This window comes from Phoenix dactylifera, chromosome 11 (genome assembly GCF_051530095.1).
Source record: "Phoenix dactylifera cultivar Ajwa chromosome 11, Ajwa_hap1_PhDact_Kaust_v1.1, whole genome shotgun sequence".
Taxonomy (NCBI): Eukaryota; Viridiplantae; Streptophyta; class Magnoliopsida; order Arecales; family Arecaceae; genus Phoenix; species Phoenix dactylifera.
This window is the reverse complement of record NC_143200.1, coordinates 19,626,579-19,649,433: the sequence shown is the minus strand read 5'-3', so window position 1 is coordinate 19,649,433 and position 22,855 is coordinate 19,626,579. Positions and strand designations below refer to the sequence as shown.

The window sequence follows — 22,855 nt, the reverse complement described above, 5'->3', positions numbered from 1 at the left end:
CTTCAAGAAGCAACAGCTGCGAGAGCTTGCAATGCTCACACGTGCCCCCTATGTAACTATGAAGAGAACCAAGACAGGGGGCAGACCGAGTTTGTTGTCTGGTAGGCTCTCTTTGTGAGCCTTATCTTCCTTGGTTGAAAAAAATTATTTGTTAGACCAAATCTACCAATAATATTTAAAAAGTAAGGTACATCATACCGCTCACACAAAATTGTACAAAATGTACCATATCATTTCATACAAATTTTTCTGGACTGAGATTACTAATTCCGAAAAAATAATGACTACTCTAACGAGAAATAATAATTGATAATTGAAAAGCAACAACATTGCGTGTCCGAAGAAATGTTCATCTTATACAAAATTATTTTTCCTAACAAATACAAAGATTGAAGCTTAACACTCAACTCAAAAGCCAGAAATGTTGACGCGAAATAATGGTTGCCGTCGTATGACCGCTGTTACAATAAAATAACTGTCAGTCCCATCAACTTTTCCACGAGCAATGGCCTGAGACCATTTGCAAGGGCCGATCGCGTCCGACCAGCCGTCGTTTTAAAACCAGCTCATCCTTCCATATCCGTTCTTTCCGGCTGTGTACTTCCAATCCCCGTTCCCACTCGGACTGCAAAAGAGCTGGCTCGGGTTGTATCTGCCGCGCGAAAGGGTGATTGACTTCCTTCACAATAGGCGTGGGTGGCCTGCAAGAAGCCACACCCTATATGTTGTGAAGCAGCAACATATAGCCAATATTGCTATGCCGGTCTTAAAATTCACTCAATCACCGTAGCTAATCCAAAATCACTTTTCCACATTGCTATGCCCGACAAAGGATGATACGATTTAAGCAAGCACTTTGATTAATCCGGAATCCTTAGGGTTTGTGTAAATTATACCAAAACCAAGAAATCTATAAGACTATGCAAGCAATTGCCTCTGTTATTTTCTGATTGTCGCTCTCCTGTTGATCTGATTGAGGATCAAAAGCCATTTAATTTAGTTATTCCATCCTTTTTCCAGCTTACTTATTTGGCAACCAAAATTGAATCACTTTTTCACTTTTCATTTTCCTATCATGCTTACCGCACTTAATTTAGAAAATAATTATTTCTATAAAAGGCAAACTAATTTAACTCTCCGTTTTCCAACTTACTTCATTTAATTCAACCAATTGCTCAAATGCAGCCTTAAGAGAAGAGCAATGATAACTCAAAATTTCACTCAAGGTGATAGCTTTCATTCTGCTCTATCTTCACAAGGTCAATTCAATAGGAGCGATGGTTAAGAAGGCTTTCACTTTGTTTTATCTTCACAAGGTCAATTCAATGGGAGCCATGGTTAAGAAAACCGTTATTGGTTGTTAGTCAAATCAGCTGAGTGATATTTAGTGTGAGATTCTGAGTTATTAACACATTTTTGATAAATTAATCATGATCTTTAAGAAGATTAATTATTATTGGTTGTTAGTCAGTACAAGTGAATTTGCAATATCATTGATGATTTTCTCTAATTTGACATAAGATTTGCATTTCAATAAAACATAATTTAGGAAGGGATGCTGCTAATTCAAAAATTCGCGCCACCTAAATCTCTGGATGTCTGAATAGAAACATTTTGTAATAATCTAGAATCTTACTAAAAAACAAATAGCTTAAAGACACTATTTAGGTTCTTTGATTCTATATAAGTATTTAGAATTTATCTAATGCATAGCTAAAATGGAACTAAACACATATCTATTTAGATCCTCATATTTTTATGCAAGCTTTATAATGATTCTTAATGCAGGACACTAGAAATACTAAAGAAATTAAATCGAATGAAAAGGAAACAATCACTTCAAATAATTTATTTCAAAGATATAAGTTTTCATTATTTTAGAGATAATTGATTTTGGATATTGGCCAGATAACATGTGTATAACTTGATACCTTATTAGCATGTGTTTGCTAACAACCTTCAGCACCACCGCAACCTCCGCCACCACCCCATCCACCCCAACCTCCAAGCGCCGCCACCTGCGGAGATGATCGGGTTGCTCCCATGCCTTCTACTGTAGCTGCCCCGTATAATGAAAACATAAGGTTCAATACAAGTGCAATTGCAACATATTTTGTTTCACATCATCGATCACTTTCTCTAATTTGACACAATATTTGAACTTAAAAAAAATTATTTTGAAAAAGGGTGCTGCTAATTTAATTCACGCAACCTAATTCCTCTTGATGCCTGAATAGAAATTTCATGCGAGCTTCATAATGGTTCTTAATGCAGGACGCTAGAAATGCTACGGAACTCAACATGAAAAAGCAACAATCTTCAAATAATATATTTCTTACCTATAAGTTTTCAAATAATACATTTCTTGGATATAAGTTTTCGTTATTTTACACATCCGTAACTGGCTCCGGATAGCGGCCAGATGAAATATATATAACCAGTGGAATAACTGATACATACAGCTGCTTCCAATCGCAACGAGACCTGGTGCCTTTACTGCCATGTATTAATGTACGCGCTCCGGACTTTAGCAACCTCCGCCACCGCATCCACCACCGCCACCGCATCCACCACCGCCACCACCGCAGCCAGCACCGCCAGCAACGCCACCACCCGTCCGACGTCTTTTACCCTTGCCAGTCGATCCGTCATCACCACAGGCAAGGACGACCATGGTTATGACTACGATGGATGCCGCGATCATGCAGAACAAGAACAAAATTGCTGGAAACTGGAAAACACCATCACGGCTGCTGCTGCCAACGGAGAGAGCTGCTTCTACGGTCCTCGCCATCTCGATCTTCCTCTACCTCCCTCAACAGGAATTCTTACAGGCCACCGTGACCTCCAAGCCTTCCCGTGCCGTCTTCTAGGATACTTCCAGGATGCAACAAGTGGAAACTTCCAACACGTTGAAACTTCTCACAGTTGACCTCCTCGCGGCGATAAGGTGTCTTGGAGAGTGGGGTTCCACATCCACTTAACGTCAAGACCGGGTCAATATCCACTCAAAAAGGAAAAAAGAACGGATAAATATGCGATCATTTTCTGCCAACCATGTTAAGTTTGCTTGTCATAATACCAGGGACTCTATGTTTGCTATTCAAAAACTACTGAAACTAGTTTTTTGATGGTGACTTCATAAAGATGTCAAACAATATGATTCAAGGTGGAAATAAATTCATATATATGTAGCAACCCACATTCTATAATTTCACAAATCCGTAGGATTCAAGTTCCGGTTTCTGGCCCCTCAAATCCCACAGACATTGTAGCGATTGGTGATCACCGTCCGCTATAGGGAAAGATGGCCAGAATCGAGTGCTTTACGTGCACGTAACCGGGTCAGCGGATACTGGAGCATATATAGCTTGCTTTCTGTCCATATATAGCTTCAATCCTCGGCATCCATTTCTAATGACCTCGGCATCCATTTCTAATGACAACGGAAGGGGGGCACACTTGGCCTCGTTTGGATCTCTCCTCCATTAGTCAAAGGCAACACCATGGCGACGTGTGCACAAAGAAGCATTTAAAAACTTAGGAACTCTCTAGGGACAAAAATAATAGCTGTTTTTTTATATATTTGTTTTCGAATGGACTTGGGCCAATTTGTTCTTGAGATGGACAGAAATTCATGATATATTTATGTCACAATAAAAGTTCATGTGGCTTAGTTGTTTTTCTTTTTTCTTTTAAGGGGCTCTCATCTGACCCGAGCAACTCTAGTTAGGGTCAAATTCAGCTTGATCAAACTTAGGTTCAAGATATCAATTTTTGTTTGAATTTGATTCTTCAAATCGAAATTGATTAGGTTGTATATGGTAATATATTTTTATTATGCCACAATTCAAAAAAAAAAATATCATTTTCTGAATGATATGGAATCTCTCCTCCATTAGTTAAACACAACATCAAGAAGACATGTGCACAAAGAAGTTTTTAAAGAAACTTCTTACATTGAGGAACTCTCTAGAAGGCACAAAAATAATAGCTGTTTATTTATTAACTTCGGCCAATTTGTTCTTGAGATGGATGGAAATTCACAGTATATTTAAGTTCATGATATAAGTGTTAGCCTAGATGCACAAATATAATTAAATATTTCTAATATTCAAAAACAATAAATAAGAAGAATAAACTAGCAAATAACTAACTTGACAATATAATAATAAAATGAAGAAAGAGAGAGAAGATGGCCTGTGGATCGAAGCACGCTGATGCGCTGTCCCAGAAAAGTTTATGCCCCCCACGCACGGGTCTGCTGGCACAGATCTCCTAGAGATACGACGACCCAATACAGAACCACGTCTTCCCCGTCAGTGCGCCTCCAGGGAAGAAAGAAGAGCACGTTCACGCTTGCAGATAGCTCAAAAGAAACTTAGAAAAATTATGAGGAGAAGAAAAATTTTCTTTATTTCTTTTCTCCCCAATGATCCCTAGAGCCTTTTTTTTATCTAGACTCTTGGAATAGGGAGAAGAGAAAATTTTGATTGTGCTTTGAAATGATTCCTAGAGCCCTTTATATAGGCTCAGGCACGTCAAAAGAAGAAGATTCCCCTCCCGCGGATTGATGACGTGTCTTCTTGTGCTCCTTTGATTCTTTGGCTTATTGCATCTTGGCCGTTCATGCTTCCTTCCTTCTTCGAAGGGCCTTACCATGTTTGCTCCTGCGCTGGATACATGACACTTGTCATGGTTTGCTTTCATTAGAAATTCTTCCATGTTTGCTCCCTTGCTTGTGCACGGATGCTTGCCACTTGGCCGTTAACCAATTTTGGTTTTCAAATTTTTAAATTATTTGATTTAATTCAACAATCCCCCACATAAATTAAATATTTAAAAAAAATTTAAAATCAAAATAAAATTTAAAAAAATCAAAATAAAATGCTGAGTATCTTATGTTATGTAATAGGTGTAGGTACCTTTCGGTTTGAACCTTCACTTAGTGACAATTGATTACCTCTGTGGAGCCAAGGTGGACTATGCCTTGAACCTTGGTCCATGGCTCAGATTTCATCAACAGCACACATAATATAGCGTGAACATGCTCGAAGCGGGTTTGCGCTTTACGGCCATGCACAGGTATCTCTTCATGTGTGTTATTAGGGAACAGCCCACTTCCCACAGTCGCGGCCTCACGACTACACGCATATAGGTGAATCCTGAAAAAGGGTACGAGCAAGTAGGTACCCTGCCTCATGGGTCTCGGATTCATTAAGAGTAAAAATTCAACCTAACCCTTGCTTTTTATGAGCACTGTTGCCCTAGGGATGGGAAAAACAAATAGTGCTCCTCATTAGTCACCTATCTAGCTTGTTTCTACCCATTGAACCTTTTCAGGTTGGGTTACCACCGTGGTGACTTTACTTATGGGCTTAGCCCCATCCCCCTCGACAACTCTAGAACCACTGTTCTAGACAATCCTTTGGTAAGCTGATCAGCTAGATTCCTTTCGGATCTTACAAAATTTAGTGCAATCAAGTTATTCTTTAATTTGTATCTCAATGATTTATGGCGCACTTTCAAGTGCCTATTCATTTTCAAATTTGCATTTTCTTGATTGCATTTATCTATAGCAGATCTGCAGTCACAATGAATAGATATAGAAGGTAATGGTGAAGTCTCAATAGGCAAATCTATCAGTAGATCTCTAAGCCACTCGGCTTCAATGCTAGTGGTATCTAGGGCAATCATTTCAGATTCCATGGTGCTCCTAGCCACTACAGTTTGTTTGGTAGACTTCCATGATACAGCTGCACCTCCTAAAAGAAAGACAAAACCAGTGGTGGATTTGGTGTCAACTGTATCACTGATCCAGTTGGCATCACTATAGCCTTCCAGAACAGCAGGATAACCACAATAGTGTAATCCTAGAAATATGGTACCCTTAAGGTACCTGAGAATTCTTTCTAGAGCAGTCCAATGATCATTATTAGGATTGTGAGTATATCTACTTAGTCGGTTCACAGAGTATGCAATATCAGGTCTGATATAATTTGCAAGAAATCCTAAAGAACCAATGATCTGGGCATACAAGCTTTGATTGACTGGATCACCTAAGTTCTTCTTTAGATGAAGAGATGGATTATAGGGAGTAGATACAGGATGACAATCAGAGTAGTGAAACTTTTTAAGAATTTTCTCCACATAGTGGCTTTGGGACAAAGTTATTCCATTTTCATTCCTTATGATTTTAGTATTAAGGATTAGGTCTGCTTGTCCTAAATCTTTCATGTCAAATTTTAGAGATAAAAATTGTTTTACTTCATTAATAATTTCTAAGTCTGATCCAAAAATTAGGATATCATCTACATATAAACATAAAATTATAATTTTGTTATTCTTCTTTTTATAATATACACATTCATCTGTGTTATTAATTTTAAATCCATTAGTTAGAATTATTTCATCAAATTTAAGGTGCCATTGTTTGGGGGCTTGTTTTAGACCATAAAGAGATCTAATCAACCTACATACCTTTTTCTCTTGACCTGGGACAATGAAACCTTCGGGTTGGTTCATGTAGATCTCTTCATCTAGGTCCCCATTCAAGAAAGCAGTTTTAACATCCATTTGATGTATAACCAGCTTATGAATGGAAGCCAAGGCAACAAGAATCCTAATAGTAGTGATTCTAGCTACAGGGGCATAAACATCAAAGAAGTCAATCCCAGATTTTTGAGTAAAACCTTTGGCTACTAACCTAGCCTTATATTTGTCTACAGTTCCATCTGGCCTAAGTTTCTTCTTAAAGATCTATTTACACCCTATAGGTTTACTTTCTGGGGGTAGGTTCGCCAATTCTCAAGTATGGTTTTGGATTATGGATTGCATTTCATTATCTATTGCTTCTTTCCAGAAGGGGGCATCTAGAGATTTCAAGGCATCCTCTAAAGAAGTAGGAGAGTCTTCTATTAGAAATGTGTAGTAGTCTTCTCCAAAGTTCTTTTCAACTCTAGTTCTTTTACTTCTTCTAGGTTCAGTTTCTTCTTCTTCTTCTCTAAATCTGGTTCTGCTAGAACTAGTCCCTAAGTTATTATTGGTATTTATTTGATCATTTATCCTTGTTTTAAAAGGAAATATACTTTCAAAGTAGATTGCATCTCTTGCTTCCATTATAGTGTTGTTATTAATTTCATTTATTTGAGAGTTAAACACTAAAAATCTATTAGCATTACTCTCAATTGCATATCCTATAAATATTGCATCTATTGTTTTGGGTCCAATTTTCTTTCTTTTATTTTCTGGAATTTTTACTTTAGCTAAGCACCCCCACACTTTTAAATATTTTAAGTTAGGTTTTCTATGTTTCCAGATTTCATATGGAGTTTTATCATTATGTTTGAATGGAATTCTATTCAAGATATAAGATGCAGTTACTAGTGCTTCCTCCCAAAGATTTTCTGGTGCACATGAACTAATTAATATAGAGTAACCATATCCATTAAGGTTCTATTCTTTCTCTCAGCTACTCCATTAGATTGGGGTGAATAAGGAGTTGTTACTTCATGAATTATCCCATGTTCTTTACAGAACTGGGTCAGCTCAAATGAGGTATATTCACCTCCTCTATGAGACCTTAAGATTTTAATCTTTTTATCTAGTTAGTTTTCAGCCTCTGCTTTATAGACTTTGAATTTATTTAAGACCTCATTTTTAGCTTTGATAATATAGAGGTGACAGTATCTAAAAAGGCCATCTATGAAAGTTACAAAATATTTGTTTCTATCCCTTGAGGTTCTTCCTAAGTGACATACATCACTATATATGAGTTCAAGGAGATCAAAATCTCTACTTACAGAATGAAAGGATCTTTTAGGTAATTTGGCCTTTACACATATCTCACATTTGTCATTATTCTTAAGTTCTGATTTTGGGATTAAGTTCAAGTGCATTAAAAATCAAATATAATGATCAAAGATATTTTCTCACAAAAGGTCTATGACTCTCCTATATAGACCTAAGACTCATGTGCCATACATGGCTTGTAGGCGGGATAATTGAAACTACTTCCTAATCAGCCACATGGGGTGAAATTCAAATTCAAACTTCTTCCATGTAGGGCACATGCTGAAAATCAAATGGGGAAGGAGAGCAAATGGGTTAGACCCATTATTGACTTTAGTAATACTCTTACCAATGGCTGAAATCAAGCCTAGGATGGTGAGCAAGAACCGTATTTGATTCCGCCACCTCCTAAAGTTTTGACCATCAAACTTTTCAGATTTAGCACTAACATTTTCAGATGTGTGGGAAGCCATTAATTTGTAGCTTAACACAATTTTGACACATGTAAAAATGAGAAGGTTTATGTCAAATTATTGCACTGATATCTAATTTGAACTTTAGATGTCTAATTGAAAAATCTAAAGAATAACAGCCAGATCAGCTCCAGATCGGTGGTGGAGCACTTGGCTCACTTAAGTACCAGCCTTTCTTAGGCACGTATGCCTTTTTGACAAGCTTTTCTTAGACACCATTATTCAATAGATAATTTCACTAGATATCGTTCAATTTTATCCTAAGTGCAATATTAAGCTAGCTCCTATGAATTAACCAATTTCCGAATTTTCGTTTGAATGGAATCTGGAAATTACTCCGTAAGGAGTCCAAATGGAGGTATTAATAAATCTCTTGGAGGTTAAGCAATCTAAAATTTTGCTTCGAAAATTAAGTACTAAAGTAAAGCTAGCATAAATATGTAACAGTTAAAATATAACAATTTACAATTATGCAGCAAAATATATAATAAATGTTGCAATTTAAAATCTAGTGCTAACAGTGCATAAACTTTCCTGGATTGTTAGCCTAGATGCACAAATATAATTAAATATTTTTAATATTCAAAAATAATAAATAAGAAGAATAAACTAGCAAATAACTAACTTGACAATATAATAATAAAATGAAGAAAGAGAGAGAAGATGGCCTGTGGATCGAAGCACGCTGATGCGCTGTCCCAGGAAAGTTTATGCCCCTCACGCACGGGTCTGCTGGCACAGATCTCCTAGAGATACGACGACCCAATACAGAACCACGTCTTCCCCGTCAGTGCGCCTCCAGGGAAGAAAGAAGAGCACGTTCACGCTTGCAGATAGCTCAAAAGAAACTTAGAAAAATTATGAGGAGAAGAAAAATTTTCTTTATTTCTTTTCTCCCCAATGATCCCTAGAGCCTTTTTTTTATCTAGACTCTTGGAATAGGGAGAAGAGAAAATTTTGATTGTGCTTTGAAATGATCCCTAGAGCCCTTTATATAGGCTCAGGCACGTCAAAAGAAGAAGATTCTCCTCCCGCGGATTGATGACGTGTCTTCTTGTGCTCCTTTGATTTTTGGCTTATTGCATCTTGGCCGTTCATGCTTCCTTCCTTCTTCGAGGGGCCTTACCATGTTTGCTCCTGCGCTGGATACATGACACTTGTCATGGTTTGCTTTCATTAGAAATTCTTCCATGTTTGCTTCCTTGCTTGTGCACGGATGCTTGCCACTTGGCCGTTAACCAATTTTGGTTTTCAAATTTTTAAATTATTTGATTTAATTCAACAATAAGCTCATGTGGCTCAGATGATTTTTTTTTTTAAGGTGCTCCCATTTGACCCGAGCAACTCCAGTTAGGGTCGAATATAAGCTTGATCAAGCTTGGGTACAAGTTATCAATCTTTATTTGAATTTGATTCTTCAACTCGAAATTGATTTCACTGCTTATGGTAATATAATTTTTATTATGCCAAAATTCAAGGAGGAAAAATATCATTTTTCGAAATAATATGGAATCTCTCCTCCATTAGTTAAACGCAACATGAAGAGGACGTGTGCACAAAGAAGTGTCGAAAGAAACTTCTTACACTAGAGAACCCTCTAGAAGTGACCAAAATAATAGCTGTTTATTTCTTTATTTGTTTTCGAATGAACTTGGGCCAATTTGTTCTTAAACTGGACAGAAATTTACCATACATTTAAGTCGTGATATAAGCTCTTGTGGCTCGGATGATTTTTTTTTTAAGGTGGCTCGCATCTGACTCGAGCAACTCCAGTAGGGTCAAATATAAGCTTGATCAAGCTTGGGTTCAAGTTATGGATCTTTGTTTGAATTTGATTCTTCAACTTGAAATTGATTTCGCTGCTTATGGTAATATAATTTTTATTATGCCACAATTCAAGGAGGAAAAATATCATTTTTCGAAATAATATGGAATCTCTCCTCCATTAGTTAAACGCAACATGAAGAGGACGTGTGCACAAAGAAGTGTCGAAAGAAACTTCTTACACTAGAGAACCCTCTAGAAGTGACCAAAATAATAGCTGTTTATTTCTTTATTTGTTTTCGAATGAACTTGGGCCAATTTGTTCTTAAACTGGATAGAAATTCACCATACATTTAAGTCGTGATATAAGCTCTTGTGGCTCGGATGATTTTTTTTTTAAGGTGGCTCGCATCTGACTCGAGCAACTCCAGTTAGGGTCAAATATAAGCTTGATCAAGCTTGGGTTCAAGTTATGGATCTTTGTTTGAATTTGATTCTTCAACTTGAAATTGATTTCGCTGCTTATGGTAATATAATTTTTATTATGCCACAATTTAAGGAGGAAAAATATCATTTTTCGAAATAATATGGAATCTCTCCTCCATTAGGTAAACGCAACATGAAGAGGACGTGTGCACAAAGAAGTGTCGAAAGAAACTTCTTACACTAGAGAACCCTCTAGAAGTGACCAAAATAATAGCTGTTTATTTCTTTATTTATTTTCGAATGAACTTGGGCCAATTTGTTCTTAAGCTGGATAGAAATTCACCATACATTTAAGTCGTGATATAAGCTCTTGTGGCTCAGATGATTTTTTTTTTAAGGTGGCTCGCATCTGACTCGAGCAACTCCAGTTAGGGTCAAATATAAACTTGATCAAGCTTGGGTTCAAGTTATGGATCTTTGTTTGAATTTGATTCTTCAACTTGAAATTGATTTCGCTGGTTATGGTAATATAATTTTTATTATGCCACAATTCAAGGAGGAAAAATATCATTTTCCGAAATGATATGGAATCTCTCCTTTACTAGTTAAACGCAACATGAAGGGGACGTGTGCACAAAGAAGTGTTGAAAGAAACTTCCTACTTCTAGAAGAAAGAAAAATAATAGCTATTTATTTATTTGTTTGTTTTCGAATGAACTTAGGCCAATTTGTTCTTGAGATGGATAGAAATTCACAGTATATTTAAGTTGCGATATAAGCTCTTGTGGCTCGGATGATTTTTTTTTTTTAAAGGTGGCTCCCATCTGACCCGAGCAACTCCAGTTAGGGTCAAATATAAGCTTGATCAAACTTGGGTTCAAGTTATCAATCTTTGTTTGAATTTGATTCTTCAACTCGAAATTGATATCGCTGCTTATGATAATATAATTTTTATTATGCCACAATTCAAGGAGGAAAAATATCATTTTCTGAAATGATATGGAATCTCTCCTCCATTAATTAAACACAACATCAAGGGGACGTGTAAACAAAAAAGTGTTGAAAGAAACTTCTTACACTAGAGAACTCTCTCGAGGGACAAAAATAATAGTTGTTTATTTATTTATTTGTTTTTGAATGAACTTGGGCCAATTTGTTATTGAGATGGATGAAAATTCACTGTATATTTAAGTCGTGATATAAGCTTTTGTGGCTTCGATGATTTTTTTTTTAAAGGTGGCTCTCATCTGACTTGATCAACTCCAGTTAGGGTCAAATATAAACTTGATCAAGCTTGGGTTCAAGTTATCAATTTTTGTTTGAATTTGATTCTTCAACTCGAAATTGATCATGCTACTTATGGTAATATAATTTTTATTATGCCGCAATTCAAGGAGAAAAAATATCATTTTCTGAAATGATATGGAATCTCTCCTCCATTAGTTAAACACAACCTCAAGGAGATGAGTGCATAGAGAAGTATTTAAAGAAACTTCTTATATTGGGGAACTCTCTCAAATGGACAAAAATAATAGGTGTTTATTTATTTGTTTGTTTCAAATAAACTTGGGCCAATTTGTTCTTGAGATGGATGGAAATTCATGATATATTTAAGTCATGATATAAGCTCATGTGGCTGAGATGATTTTCTTTTTATGGTGGCTCTCATCTGACCCGAGCAACTCCAGTTAGGGTCAAATATAACTTTGATCAAGCTTGGGTTCAAATTATCAATCTTTATTTGAATTTGATTCTTCAACTTGAAATTGATCACGCTACTTATGGCAATATAATTTTTATTATGCCACAATTCAGGGAGAAAATATATCATTTTTTGAAAAAATATATTATTTTTTGAAATGATATGGAATTTCTCCTCCATTAGTTAAATACAACATCAAGGAGACGTGTGCACAAAGACGTGTTAAAGAAGCTTCTTACATTGGGGAACTCTCTTGAAGGGACAAAAATAATAGTTTTTTATTTATTTATTTGTTTTCGAATGAACTGGGACCAATTTGTTCTTGAGATAGATGGAAATTCATGATATATTTAAGTCAGCATATAAGCTCATGTGGCCGAGATGATTTTTTTTTAAGGTGGTTGTCATCTGACCAAAGCAACTCCAGTTAGGGTCAAATATAAGCTTGATCAAGCTTGGGTTCAAGCCATCAATTTTTATTTGAATTTGATTCTTCAACTTGAAATTGATTATGCTACTTATGGTAATATAATTTTTATTTTGCCGCATTTCAAGGAGAAAAAATATTATTTTTCGAAATGATATGGAATCTCTTCTGCATTAGTTAAACGCAACATCAAAGAGGGTAGGAGGTGGTCTTCGAGAAAGGTGGTGGATCGAGCTGTGCTACATGCAGGGAAGATTACCGCTGCCACTACTTTGTTCACTTCTAGGATGGCCAGGAACATCTGGGGTACTCTTTCCGTTGTTACAGCGCCCAGGTTCGCCCTTGTTTCATAGGTGCCCCCATCCCTTAGTCATCTCAAGGTGAACTTTGATGGTAGTCGGTCGGTGGATGGTGTTTCTGGAAATGTGGGATTTGTAATCAGAGACTCTTTGGGTAGGTTGATAGTCGCTGGTGGCCGTCGCATGCCAAGGCTTACCATTGTTGGAGCAGAGCTGCGGGCTGCTTGGGTGGGTTTATCCTATGCGAGGAGGGTTCTCGACACCGAGCGAGTGCATCTTGAGGGGACTCTTCTGTGGTGATCGACTGGATCCGAGGTGTGGACAGGTACGGTGACGGTCATCCTCTCATTCTAGAGACCCGGAGATTGGTTCAGAAGATGGGTGATTTTCAGGCAGCACATGTGTACCGGAAGGCGAACAGAGTAGCTGATTGGATCACCTCCTACGTCGCCCGGTACTCCGGAGAGCTCTTTTGGACATTTGTAGTTGATAGTCCCACTCCTTTGTTCTCTTTACTTATGATTTGGCTAGATGTACTCAAGTTAGAGTTATATGAATTGCCGTTTTAACCAAAAAAAAAAAAGAGACGTGTGCACAAAGAAGTGTTTAAAGAAACTTCGTACATTGGGAAACTCTCTTGAAGGGACAAAAATAATAGTTGTTTATTTATTTATTTGTTTTCGAATGAACTTGGGCCAATTTGTTCTTGAGATCGATGGATGGAAATTCACGGTATATCTAAATGACGATATTTGCTCATGTGGCTCAGATAATTATTTTTTTTTAAGGTAGCTCTCATTTGACCAGAGCAACTTTAGTTATCATCAAATATAAGCTTGATCAAGCTTGGGTTCAAGTTATCAATTTTTATTTGAATTTGATTCTTCAACTCGAAATTCATTACGCTGCTTATGGCCGTATAATTTTTATCATGCCACAATTCAAGGAGAAAAAAATATCATTTTCTGAAATGATATGGAATCTCTCCTCCATTAGTTTAATGCAACATTATGGAGACGTATGTAAAAAGAAGTGTTTAAAAAAACTTCTTACATTGGGAAACTCTCCAGAAGAGCTAAATATAATAGCTGTTTATTTATTTATTTTCGAATGAACTTGGGTCAATTTGTTCTTGAGATGGATGTAAATTCTTGGTATATTTAAGTCGCGATATAAGCTCATGTGGCTCAGATGATTTTTCTTTTTAAGGTGGCTCTCATCTGACCCGAGCAACTCCAGTTAGGGTCAAATATAAGCTTGATCAAGCTTAGGTTTAAGCTATCAATCTTTATTTGAATTTAGTTCTTCAACTCGAAATTGATTATGCTGCTTATGGCAATATAATTTTTGTTATGCCACAATTCAAGGAGAAAAAATATCATTTTTCAAAATGATATAGAGGTATGGCATATTATGCCAAATCAAGGGTTCTACTAATTGAATCCCATGTGCAAGTAATACAATCACGTGTAACTGTGCAACTGCGATGGGTTGGGCTGTTTTGGGGCCCAACCCAAGGCCTAGGCAATCGAGAAAACCCAAACCAAACGGAAACAGATTAACAAAATCCAAACTCAATCGTAGTGCAAATTTCTCAATCAAAACACAATTTAGATTCAGTTGGATCAGGTTGATTCCAGCAAAATTTTTGCTAGATTAAGTCAAAAGCCTCATTGTAAAAAGTATTGGTCAAGTGTGGGCTTCCAGCGATTGGCAGCCGAACAAAGACTAGAGGTTAAGTCCAGATTGGCTCAGATTACGTACCGTGTCGTAGAAATTTGGGTTGGTTCGGGATTGGAATGGGTTCCCCACAAATAAGCCTGACCCAAGTTATAGTTGGGTTAGTATGTTTAACCCAAGCCCAACCTAAGTTAGATTTATATTGATTCAATCCAATCCAGATTATGAGTTATCCTCACCGCGCTATAACAAAAAAAAAAAAAAGATATTCTCGGTGAAAAAAAATCATCATCAGAAGTCAATTTTGTCATAAAAAATTTCTGGGGACGAAAAAAGATGCCCATTTAGAGAAAACATGTCGCTAAAAATATACGCGACGATAGAGATATTTTGTCAATTAATTTATATTAATTATGATGAGAATATATTGGTGATGATAGTTTCCATCATAAGAATTTAAAAATTTCATCACGATATAGCATATTTTTCATTATCAAAGATTAATCTATGGTAACGTAAATAAACTCGCCATCAAAGAAATTAGTTTTTGGCCAATTTTATTCGTCATAAAAAATTAAAAAAACTATACGAATAAAAGATACTCATTGTTACTAAAAGAATCGGTAATGAATTTTAGAATTGTAAACGGCCGGTCGGATATTGTTCGACCAAGTCCTATTCGATATCTGTTCAAGCCTGTGGAGTTGCAGTTTTCTCTTATCCAAATTCCAGCGTTTTTGATTCTTGGTGTTTACCAATTAGTCCTCATATTCATATTTTCTTTCTCCTTTTTTACCTCGGATGAACCACAGGATTTCTTCAAGAAGCAACCGCTGCGAGAGCTTGCAATGCTCGCACGCGCCCCCCTATGTCACTATGAAGAGAACCAGGACAAGGGGCAGACCGAGTTTGCTGTTTGGTTGCCTCTCTTTGTGGGGCCTATTCTATTTGGCTGAAAAAAATTATTTGCTGGACCAAATACGCCAATAATATCTAGAAAGTTGGATACATCATACCGGCCTAAATCGAACAGTACATAACGTACCGTATCATACCGGTTCGGTATTAATACCCAATACGGATGGCGTACTGATACTTAATACGCCAAAAAAATTTGGTACCGTACCATACCGACATTATGCTAGCATGCCACTAGTACAGGATCTGGTACCGAAATGGCAAATTTTTCTAGAAAGAGATTACAAGTGAAATAAAGTTTACAGGCCTTCGTCAGCAAAAAGGTTAGAAGGTTTGCTTGCAAAGTATGGCTATCCAAAGATTTTCTGGTGCATAAATTTTCCCAAGATTGGAGGGTAGTTTGGAGGATAGAACCTGGATCAGAGTATTTTTTGAAGGGAGATTCTTCTACTCCTCACGCCATATTTATCAAAAGAAAGCCAGAAGTAGCTGATCCCAGCCATGCTTTAATCTTTCATGAATTTTTCCTAATATCCAAGATGTCCAAAGAGCATGAAGATTGGAAGGCAATCCACTCAAAGGCATTTGGTAAGTATGATCCAAATAGATCCTGTAAAAGGAAATCCAAGGAAGAGATGTGCTATATATGGACTCCACACCTGTACTTTGTAGAGAGTACCCAGAGCCAATCGTCCAACTCTTTTCTTTCAAGAATATTGCCAGTGTGCAAAGCCAGCCAGAGAAACACTTCTAATGTTTTGAAGCACCTTTGCTTTCCAATGACTTTGTGATAGGGACATTGCACGCCACGTTCTATTTGGCCTTTCCCAGCTTCGTTCGGATGCGCCACAGAACTTTGTTGGTGGAGAGAAATAGTGATAAGTCAGATACCGGGGTGTAAATGTGTCCGCAAGCTTATCACTGGCATCGAGTTAGCCAAAAAGATAGTGTTCGAAGAAAGGATAGAAAGTAGAATTGCTCTAGATACCTTGATCTTCAAGAACTTTCATCATTATCACACCATCATTTGAACTAGATTCTAAGTAAAAACTTTATCCTCTAGCATGGTCAGACTGTTAGGCCGAATCTAATTAAATCTAACATGGTCACATGATTTCCATATGTTTTAATCTCTTAATTCATCCACATGACGCTTATCTATGGTCGCCATCTAAGTGGTTGAGTTGGTATGTGAACAAATAGGTAGTGCTACTCTACCTCTCATGTCATAGGCAATGAGAAGAGGGATAACAGTACTCATTGAGGACACATGCCCTAGCTATTGTATGCTGCAAAGCCCACTATTGCCATGCATGGTAGGTAGCTCTATCATCCTTCTCCATTTTTTGGTGGTGTGCCTATTCCTTCCACATTATTGATAGTGGCACATGCTGACTAGCCATCATTTTGGGACTCTCTTGATTAACTGCTTCACTTTTGGCCAATAACTTCTATTCCTTTTGGTCTATATATTAGTTACTTGGCTTATACCATTAGTGTGTCGATATGTATCTTTGTTGTTTGTTATTTCGACTTGCACAATCGGTCTCCTCCAACCTTCGAACGGATCACTTCTAGCTGGCAAAGTATCATTAATTGTTATGATATTTGGATTAGCAGTTACTTATACAAATTTTTCGAAACTGAAATGACTAATTCTGAAAAAATAATGACTACTGTAACGAAAAATAATGATTGATAATTGAAAAGCAATTAAATTACGTGTCCGAAGAACTGTTCATTTCATACAAAATTATTTTTTCTAACAAATACAAAGATTGATTTTTTTTTTTTTTTGGTACAACGGCTACTCACCCTACTCTAGTGTATGTGTAGCCAGCAGAATCAAAAGTTACAATCTGACACGAAGATCAGGGGGTGCCTCTAGATGTGGCCAAAAAACTTCGTCAAAGTGCTGCGCGACATAGGAAGTAACCCAGTCAGCCATCTTGTTCGCCTTCCGATACACGTACATTGCCTGGAAGGCACAATAGTCTCTCAGCATCAGACGGATGCACTACAACAAAAGTGATTTTTTCTGACTCTTCTCCGCCAACGCAAGAAAGAAGCATCAGCAATTTGGGCATCGCGCCAAAATTTGCCGACGCTTTTATATAGCATCGGGTGAAATTGAAATTAGACGACGCTTTAAAGCATCATTGGGGAAAAAACAGCAACAAAGCCAACCCCCTGCCATTTCCTCCTCGATCCCCGTGCCTTTTTCTCTCTCACACATGGCGGAGAACAAACCCTAACCCCTTCACCTAGCCGCCATCATCCCAGTGCCCTCTCCCCCTTCATGCCCTCCCTCTCTTGATGGGGACGACCCCGCGCCGTCGAGAAAGGTGTCCTAGGGCACTCCGACCCATCATCTCCCCATTGGCCTCGATCCACGATCTCTCTTCAAGAAGGGGCAAGGGGTTAAAATAGCAGAATAATTCAAGGATCGGAGTTCCCCGCCATCGCTGTTTCTCTCTCTTGCTCTCTTCATTCATCGTTCGCTTCCAACCCCTAGGGTTCGACTCGAGGTGGTCCACTTGATCGTAGGCCACGACCTTGGATCTCCGATAAGATTTTTTTTCCGTTTGGTTTTCGGTGTTTGTTAGATATATTTATTGTTCGATTGAAAGAGAAGAGAGACTAAAAAAAGATAAGATGGGATTTTTTGGCCTAATTTGTTACCTGATCGCAAGGATCTGGCAAGTGATTTCAATTCCGGAGGCTTCTGATCCAGAACAACTCGAGAATTTGTGGTTTTTTTTTGGATCTAGCAAGTGTAGAGAAGGTTGGTCACTAGGGTTTTTCTTCTTGCCCTTTTGTTGGCAGCTGGGTTTTCAAGGATTCGAAAAGAAAGAAGATGAAACCAAGATGAAGATGAAGATGAAGGCTCAAGGATGCTTCCATTTTTATTGTAATTTGTAATTTGTAATTTGTAATTATGCATTGTGTTCCTATTGTAATAGATTTTCTATTGTAATTCATAAAAAAAATCAGTAAATTGAGCATTAGCATTTGTTGTTGTTCCCGTGTTGTTGTTTTTGTGCTATTAGAAGAAGCAGAATCATGTTGTTGTAGTTAGAAGAACCAGCAATGGAGAATAGATTTCTTATTAATCTCTCCCTATAGATTTTCTCCCCAAAAAAATAATTTGGTTTTTTTTATTTTTTTAGAAAAATATAATTCTAACGACTCTTTAAAGAGTCGGTAAAACTCCATTTTTGCCACGCTTTTCAAAGTGCCGGCAATTTAGTTTGCCACTTTAATGTAAGCGACGCTTTTAAAAGCATCGGAAAGAAAATTACCGACGCTTATAAGCATCAGTAAAGACCAAATAAAGCATCGGTAAAGACCAAATAAAGCATCGCCAAAGCCTCTTTTTGATGTAGTGATGTCACATATTAGGGGACTCCCATCCCCCCTCCATCCCTCCTCCCATATCCAGTCACTATGGCCGAGTCTCCCTCGAGAATGTTGAGCTGGGCCCCCAGCTTCCGTCTCGCGTAGAAGAGGCCCTCCCATGCTGCTCTGAGCTCCGCTTGTAGCACTAATAACCCATCGGTGCTCCGCCCACCTGCAGCAGTCAACTGCGAATCATAATCTCTGATCACGAATCCCACACCAGCCCTACCGCCATCTTTAGGACCACTGCCATCAAAATTCACCTTTAGATAACCGGAGGGTGGGGCTCCCAAGAGATAAGGAGGAACCTATTTGCAGAAGCAGCCAAACAGGGGTCTCAGATGTCCCTGGCCATCCTAGATAAACTCGCTGTAGTGGTCCTGTTGATCTCACCCACTTGGATGCAGGCTCTCTCGGCGACACTCCACGAAGACTCTCGTCTGTCGTCGAAAACTCGAACATTTCTATCTAACCATATGTGGTACGCCACATAGGCCAGATGGATCCCCCACGCCACGACGGCAGACTCCACATGGCCTCCCTCGACTGGTGTAGTAGCTCATCTGCAGAATGGATAGCTTGATGCTGGAGAAGGCCGGCATATCTCCAAATTTATATCGTCTGCCCGCATCCAACTCAGCATAGGTTGATCTGAGCACTCTTTCCCACCAACACGTCTCTCACAGATAGGCAACCTCACGCCGCAGCACGTGGATCAACCTCTAAACCCACCTACCATAGATTAGAACTTAACACGCAACTGAACGATCAGAAATGCTGATGCGAAATAATCGTTGCCGTCGTATGACCGCGGTTAAAATAAAAAAACTGTCAGTCTCATCAACTTTTCCACAAGCAATGGCCTGAGACCATTTGTAAAGGCCGGTCGCGTCCGGACCAGCCGTCGTTTTAAAACCAGCTCATCCTTCCATATCCGTTCTTTCCGGCTGTGCACTTCCAATCCCCGTTCCCACTCGTACTGCAAAAGAGCCGGCTCGGGTCAAAGATCTCAAAGCAAATATTGCACGATCCAACGATGGATTCGCGCGAAGGAAGCTGACTCCTTCCTTCCTTCCTTCTTTCGTGAGAAGGATACAACCGTACGACCCTTCCAGGAAGTACAGCGCGCTCTCCCAGTCTCCCCCATCCTTTATATTCAAAGGCCGCAAAGAAGAAGTACAGCCCAAGAGCGACCTCTTCCTCGTAGCTAGTATTCCGCCATGGATCACTCGGGCATGGGCAACATGGCGCCGGACCAGGGTTACAGTACCCACATGACCTTCTTCTGGGGCAAGAACTCGGAGATTCTCTTCAAGGGATGGCCCGGCACCAGGGGCGGCATGTACGCCCTGGCCCTCATCGTCGTCTTCCTGCTCCCCGTCCTCGTCGAGTGGCTCAACTTCTGCCGTGTGGTCAGGCCTCGTTGGGGCCATACTGTGACCGGGCTCGCTCAGACGGCCATGTACGCGATCCGCGTCGGGCTCGCCTACTTGCTCATGCTCGCCGTCATGTCCTTCAACGTTGGCGTGTTGATCGCCGCGATACTGGGTCATGCCTTGGGGTTCTTGCTCTTTGGCAGCTCGGTGTTCCAGAGACGGAAGCTGCAGCCGGCCGAGGGGACCAAGGGAGATCTACCTCCCATGTCCTGTGCCTGCTGATTATTTCTACGGCTTTTCAGTGTGTGGGGTGATTTCGTAGTGCAATAAACGTGGAAATGTTTGCTTTGGAATTTGATTGTAAATACTGAATCCGCAACTTAGATTTTAACGGTTGTAAATTGTGTTGGAAAATAAGGGTGCAGATGTTTGATCTTCTGTAAGTTTTCGTCGGAAGCCAATTTTGTTTGGCCTCAGTTTCATTTGGTTTATGGTCTAAATACTGTGTTAACATTATTGCATCTTTCTTCAGGCGCAATTTTTACGGGGAGACTGAACGAACGTCACGATGCTCAAAATAGTATTCCAACTGGAGCTTGTTCACAAGATCTGCAGAGAAGAAATGGTGCAATTGTTTTGATAGCTTTTCCAAGAAATCTTTCCTAATTTTTTTAAAGAACTGTTTTCTTTTTAGCTTTGGAGAAAGGATTGAGGCCACCATATACGATGACTGTAATAAGTACTTAAATAAACGGTGTTGCAGAGAGAATGCTGGTAATCCAACATCCCCTGTACTCCACTCATTTTCCTGTTTCACCACGAAGAGTACGTAGTGCACTGGGCTATTGGATTCAATTATGAACTTGTGGTGGCGATAAATGTTGGCGACCTAAACCAGTTTTGATCTTTGGACGTAGGAGGCTGAACACTTTGTTGGAGTTCAAAATTGATGAAAATATTTAGCCACACAAATATTAAAAAGAAAATCTGATGAACATAGTGGAGGACTTGAGGAAGAAAAGGGCAGCACACAACTGAAACAAGAAATCCCTTTCTTTTAATTAAAAAAAAAAATCCTACCATCATAATTGCCGGTTGGAAAACCCATGGACCCGATCCCATGTAACATATCCAACACAAAACACCAACTAGCAACAAATAAAAAAATAAAAATAAATACTTTCTTAACTTGGTTCACTAACACCCACACATTTTGATCTAAATCAGGACATACATAGATTGCTTAAACCTTTTTTATTAGTTTATAAAAATCACAGAGTTGTGTATGGTAGGGATGTGCTTGTATTTTTATATTGACCCAAATAGGATATGTTTAAATTTAAATCCGTAAATTTTTATTCTTATGCGATAGATGAATTTCGTTACAGAAAAGGAGAGCTTGCCATGCATATTTGCTACAGATATAGTCATAATTGCTTGTTAATCTTGCTTGATCACTGGTAAAATATTCGTATATTCTGTTGATTTTATATAAGCTTATGTAAATTTAATCTTGGACCCAATAAAGTGCAACCACCACTAAAAATTGGATATAACTCTTTGAGCTCTAATAGGTGCACGACACGTCTCCTATTTTGATTGAATTTGAATATTTTCCTCCATTAGCTAAGACATGCATTTATTAATTTTGATTTAATCATGACATCACCTCATTACCTAGACATAATTAGTCTTTTTAATAAAAATAATCAATCAACTATTGATAAAGTTAATGGTGATTAAGCTCAGTGTGGAAAATTTTCTTCGATATATAGGACCATGCATACCCACAGCAAGTAGTATTGACAAAAACAACAAAAAAAAGAGAAAACTGTTAATTACTATGTAATCCCTCATATAAGCTGTGATTCAGAATTGAAATATAGAATAAGACAACATTCATGAAACATGTTCAAAAATGCCTTTCTTCCTATTATAAACTTATTCGAAAGGAAAACAAAAAAAAATTGTGATTCATGCAGTTTTTCATGATTAAAAGTTAGAGTATCACCAATTTTAATTACCTAAGCCTAAAATTTGGGCAGCAATCCCACTGAAATTTGAGCTCAGAACCTGTGATTCATACACTTGAGTTGTAATTTTAGATAGTAGAATAACCCGAAACCTTTCCTTTTTGTCCATGAATTATATGGTAGTTTCTTTGTCCTCTTTGAAGGGAAGGCAAAGCCCACCTAGATTGTATTAAGTGAATGAAATTAAGTTACAGAAAAGTTTGAAAAATGAAAGTAGCGAAGAAAAGGAAAGTAGTAGATGAAGGGATGGGAGATATAGTATGAGTGTGGGGATTGCTTGTATGCTCGTTCTTCATATTTCCTGACATAGTGTGACTCTCAGTTGCTGCTATCATTTATCTATTTATTTATTTATTTTGCTGCTAAGGCAGGCATGTCAAACTACACGAGCTCGGATACAGCCAATAAAATCAGAAAATAAAACATCATAGAATATTTTAGGCAAATCCTCGTCCCGAGTTCACAAGATACCACCTGCGTGGTTGCTGCTATCATTTCCTGGCTTTACTGATTGATAGGTTGCTGGTCCATTTGGGAGAAAAGTCGAAAAGAATTGGAGCATTTCTG

The 22,855-nt window shown here is 38.2% G+C and overlaps 1 protein-coding gene across 1 annotated transcript; it reads left to right on the top strand.

Moving 5' to 3' along the window:
• Nucleotides 1–20,062: 20,062 nt before the first annotated feature.
• On the top strand, nucleotides 20,063–21,071 carry LOC103724307 (copper transporter 1-like). The gene is made up of 2 exons (XM_008815525.5): nucleotides 20,063–20,694; nucleotides 20,788–21,071. Exon 1 carries the CDS (start codon nucleotides 20,100–20,102, stop codon nucleotides 20,535–20,537), a length of 438 nt encoding a protein of 145 aa, XP_008813747.1. The 5' UTR covers nucleotides 20,063–20,099; the 3' UTR covers nucleotides 20,538–20,694; nucleotides 20,788–21,071.
• The last annotated feature ends 1,784 nt before the right edge of the window (nucleotides 21,072–22,855 follow it).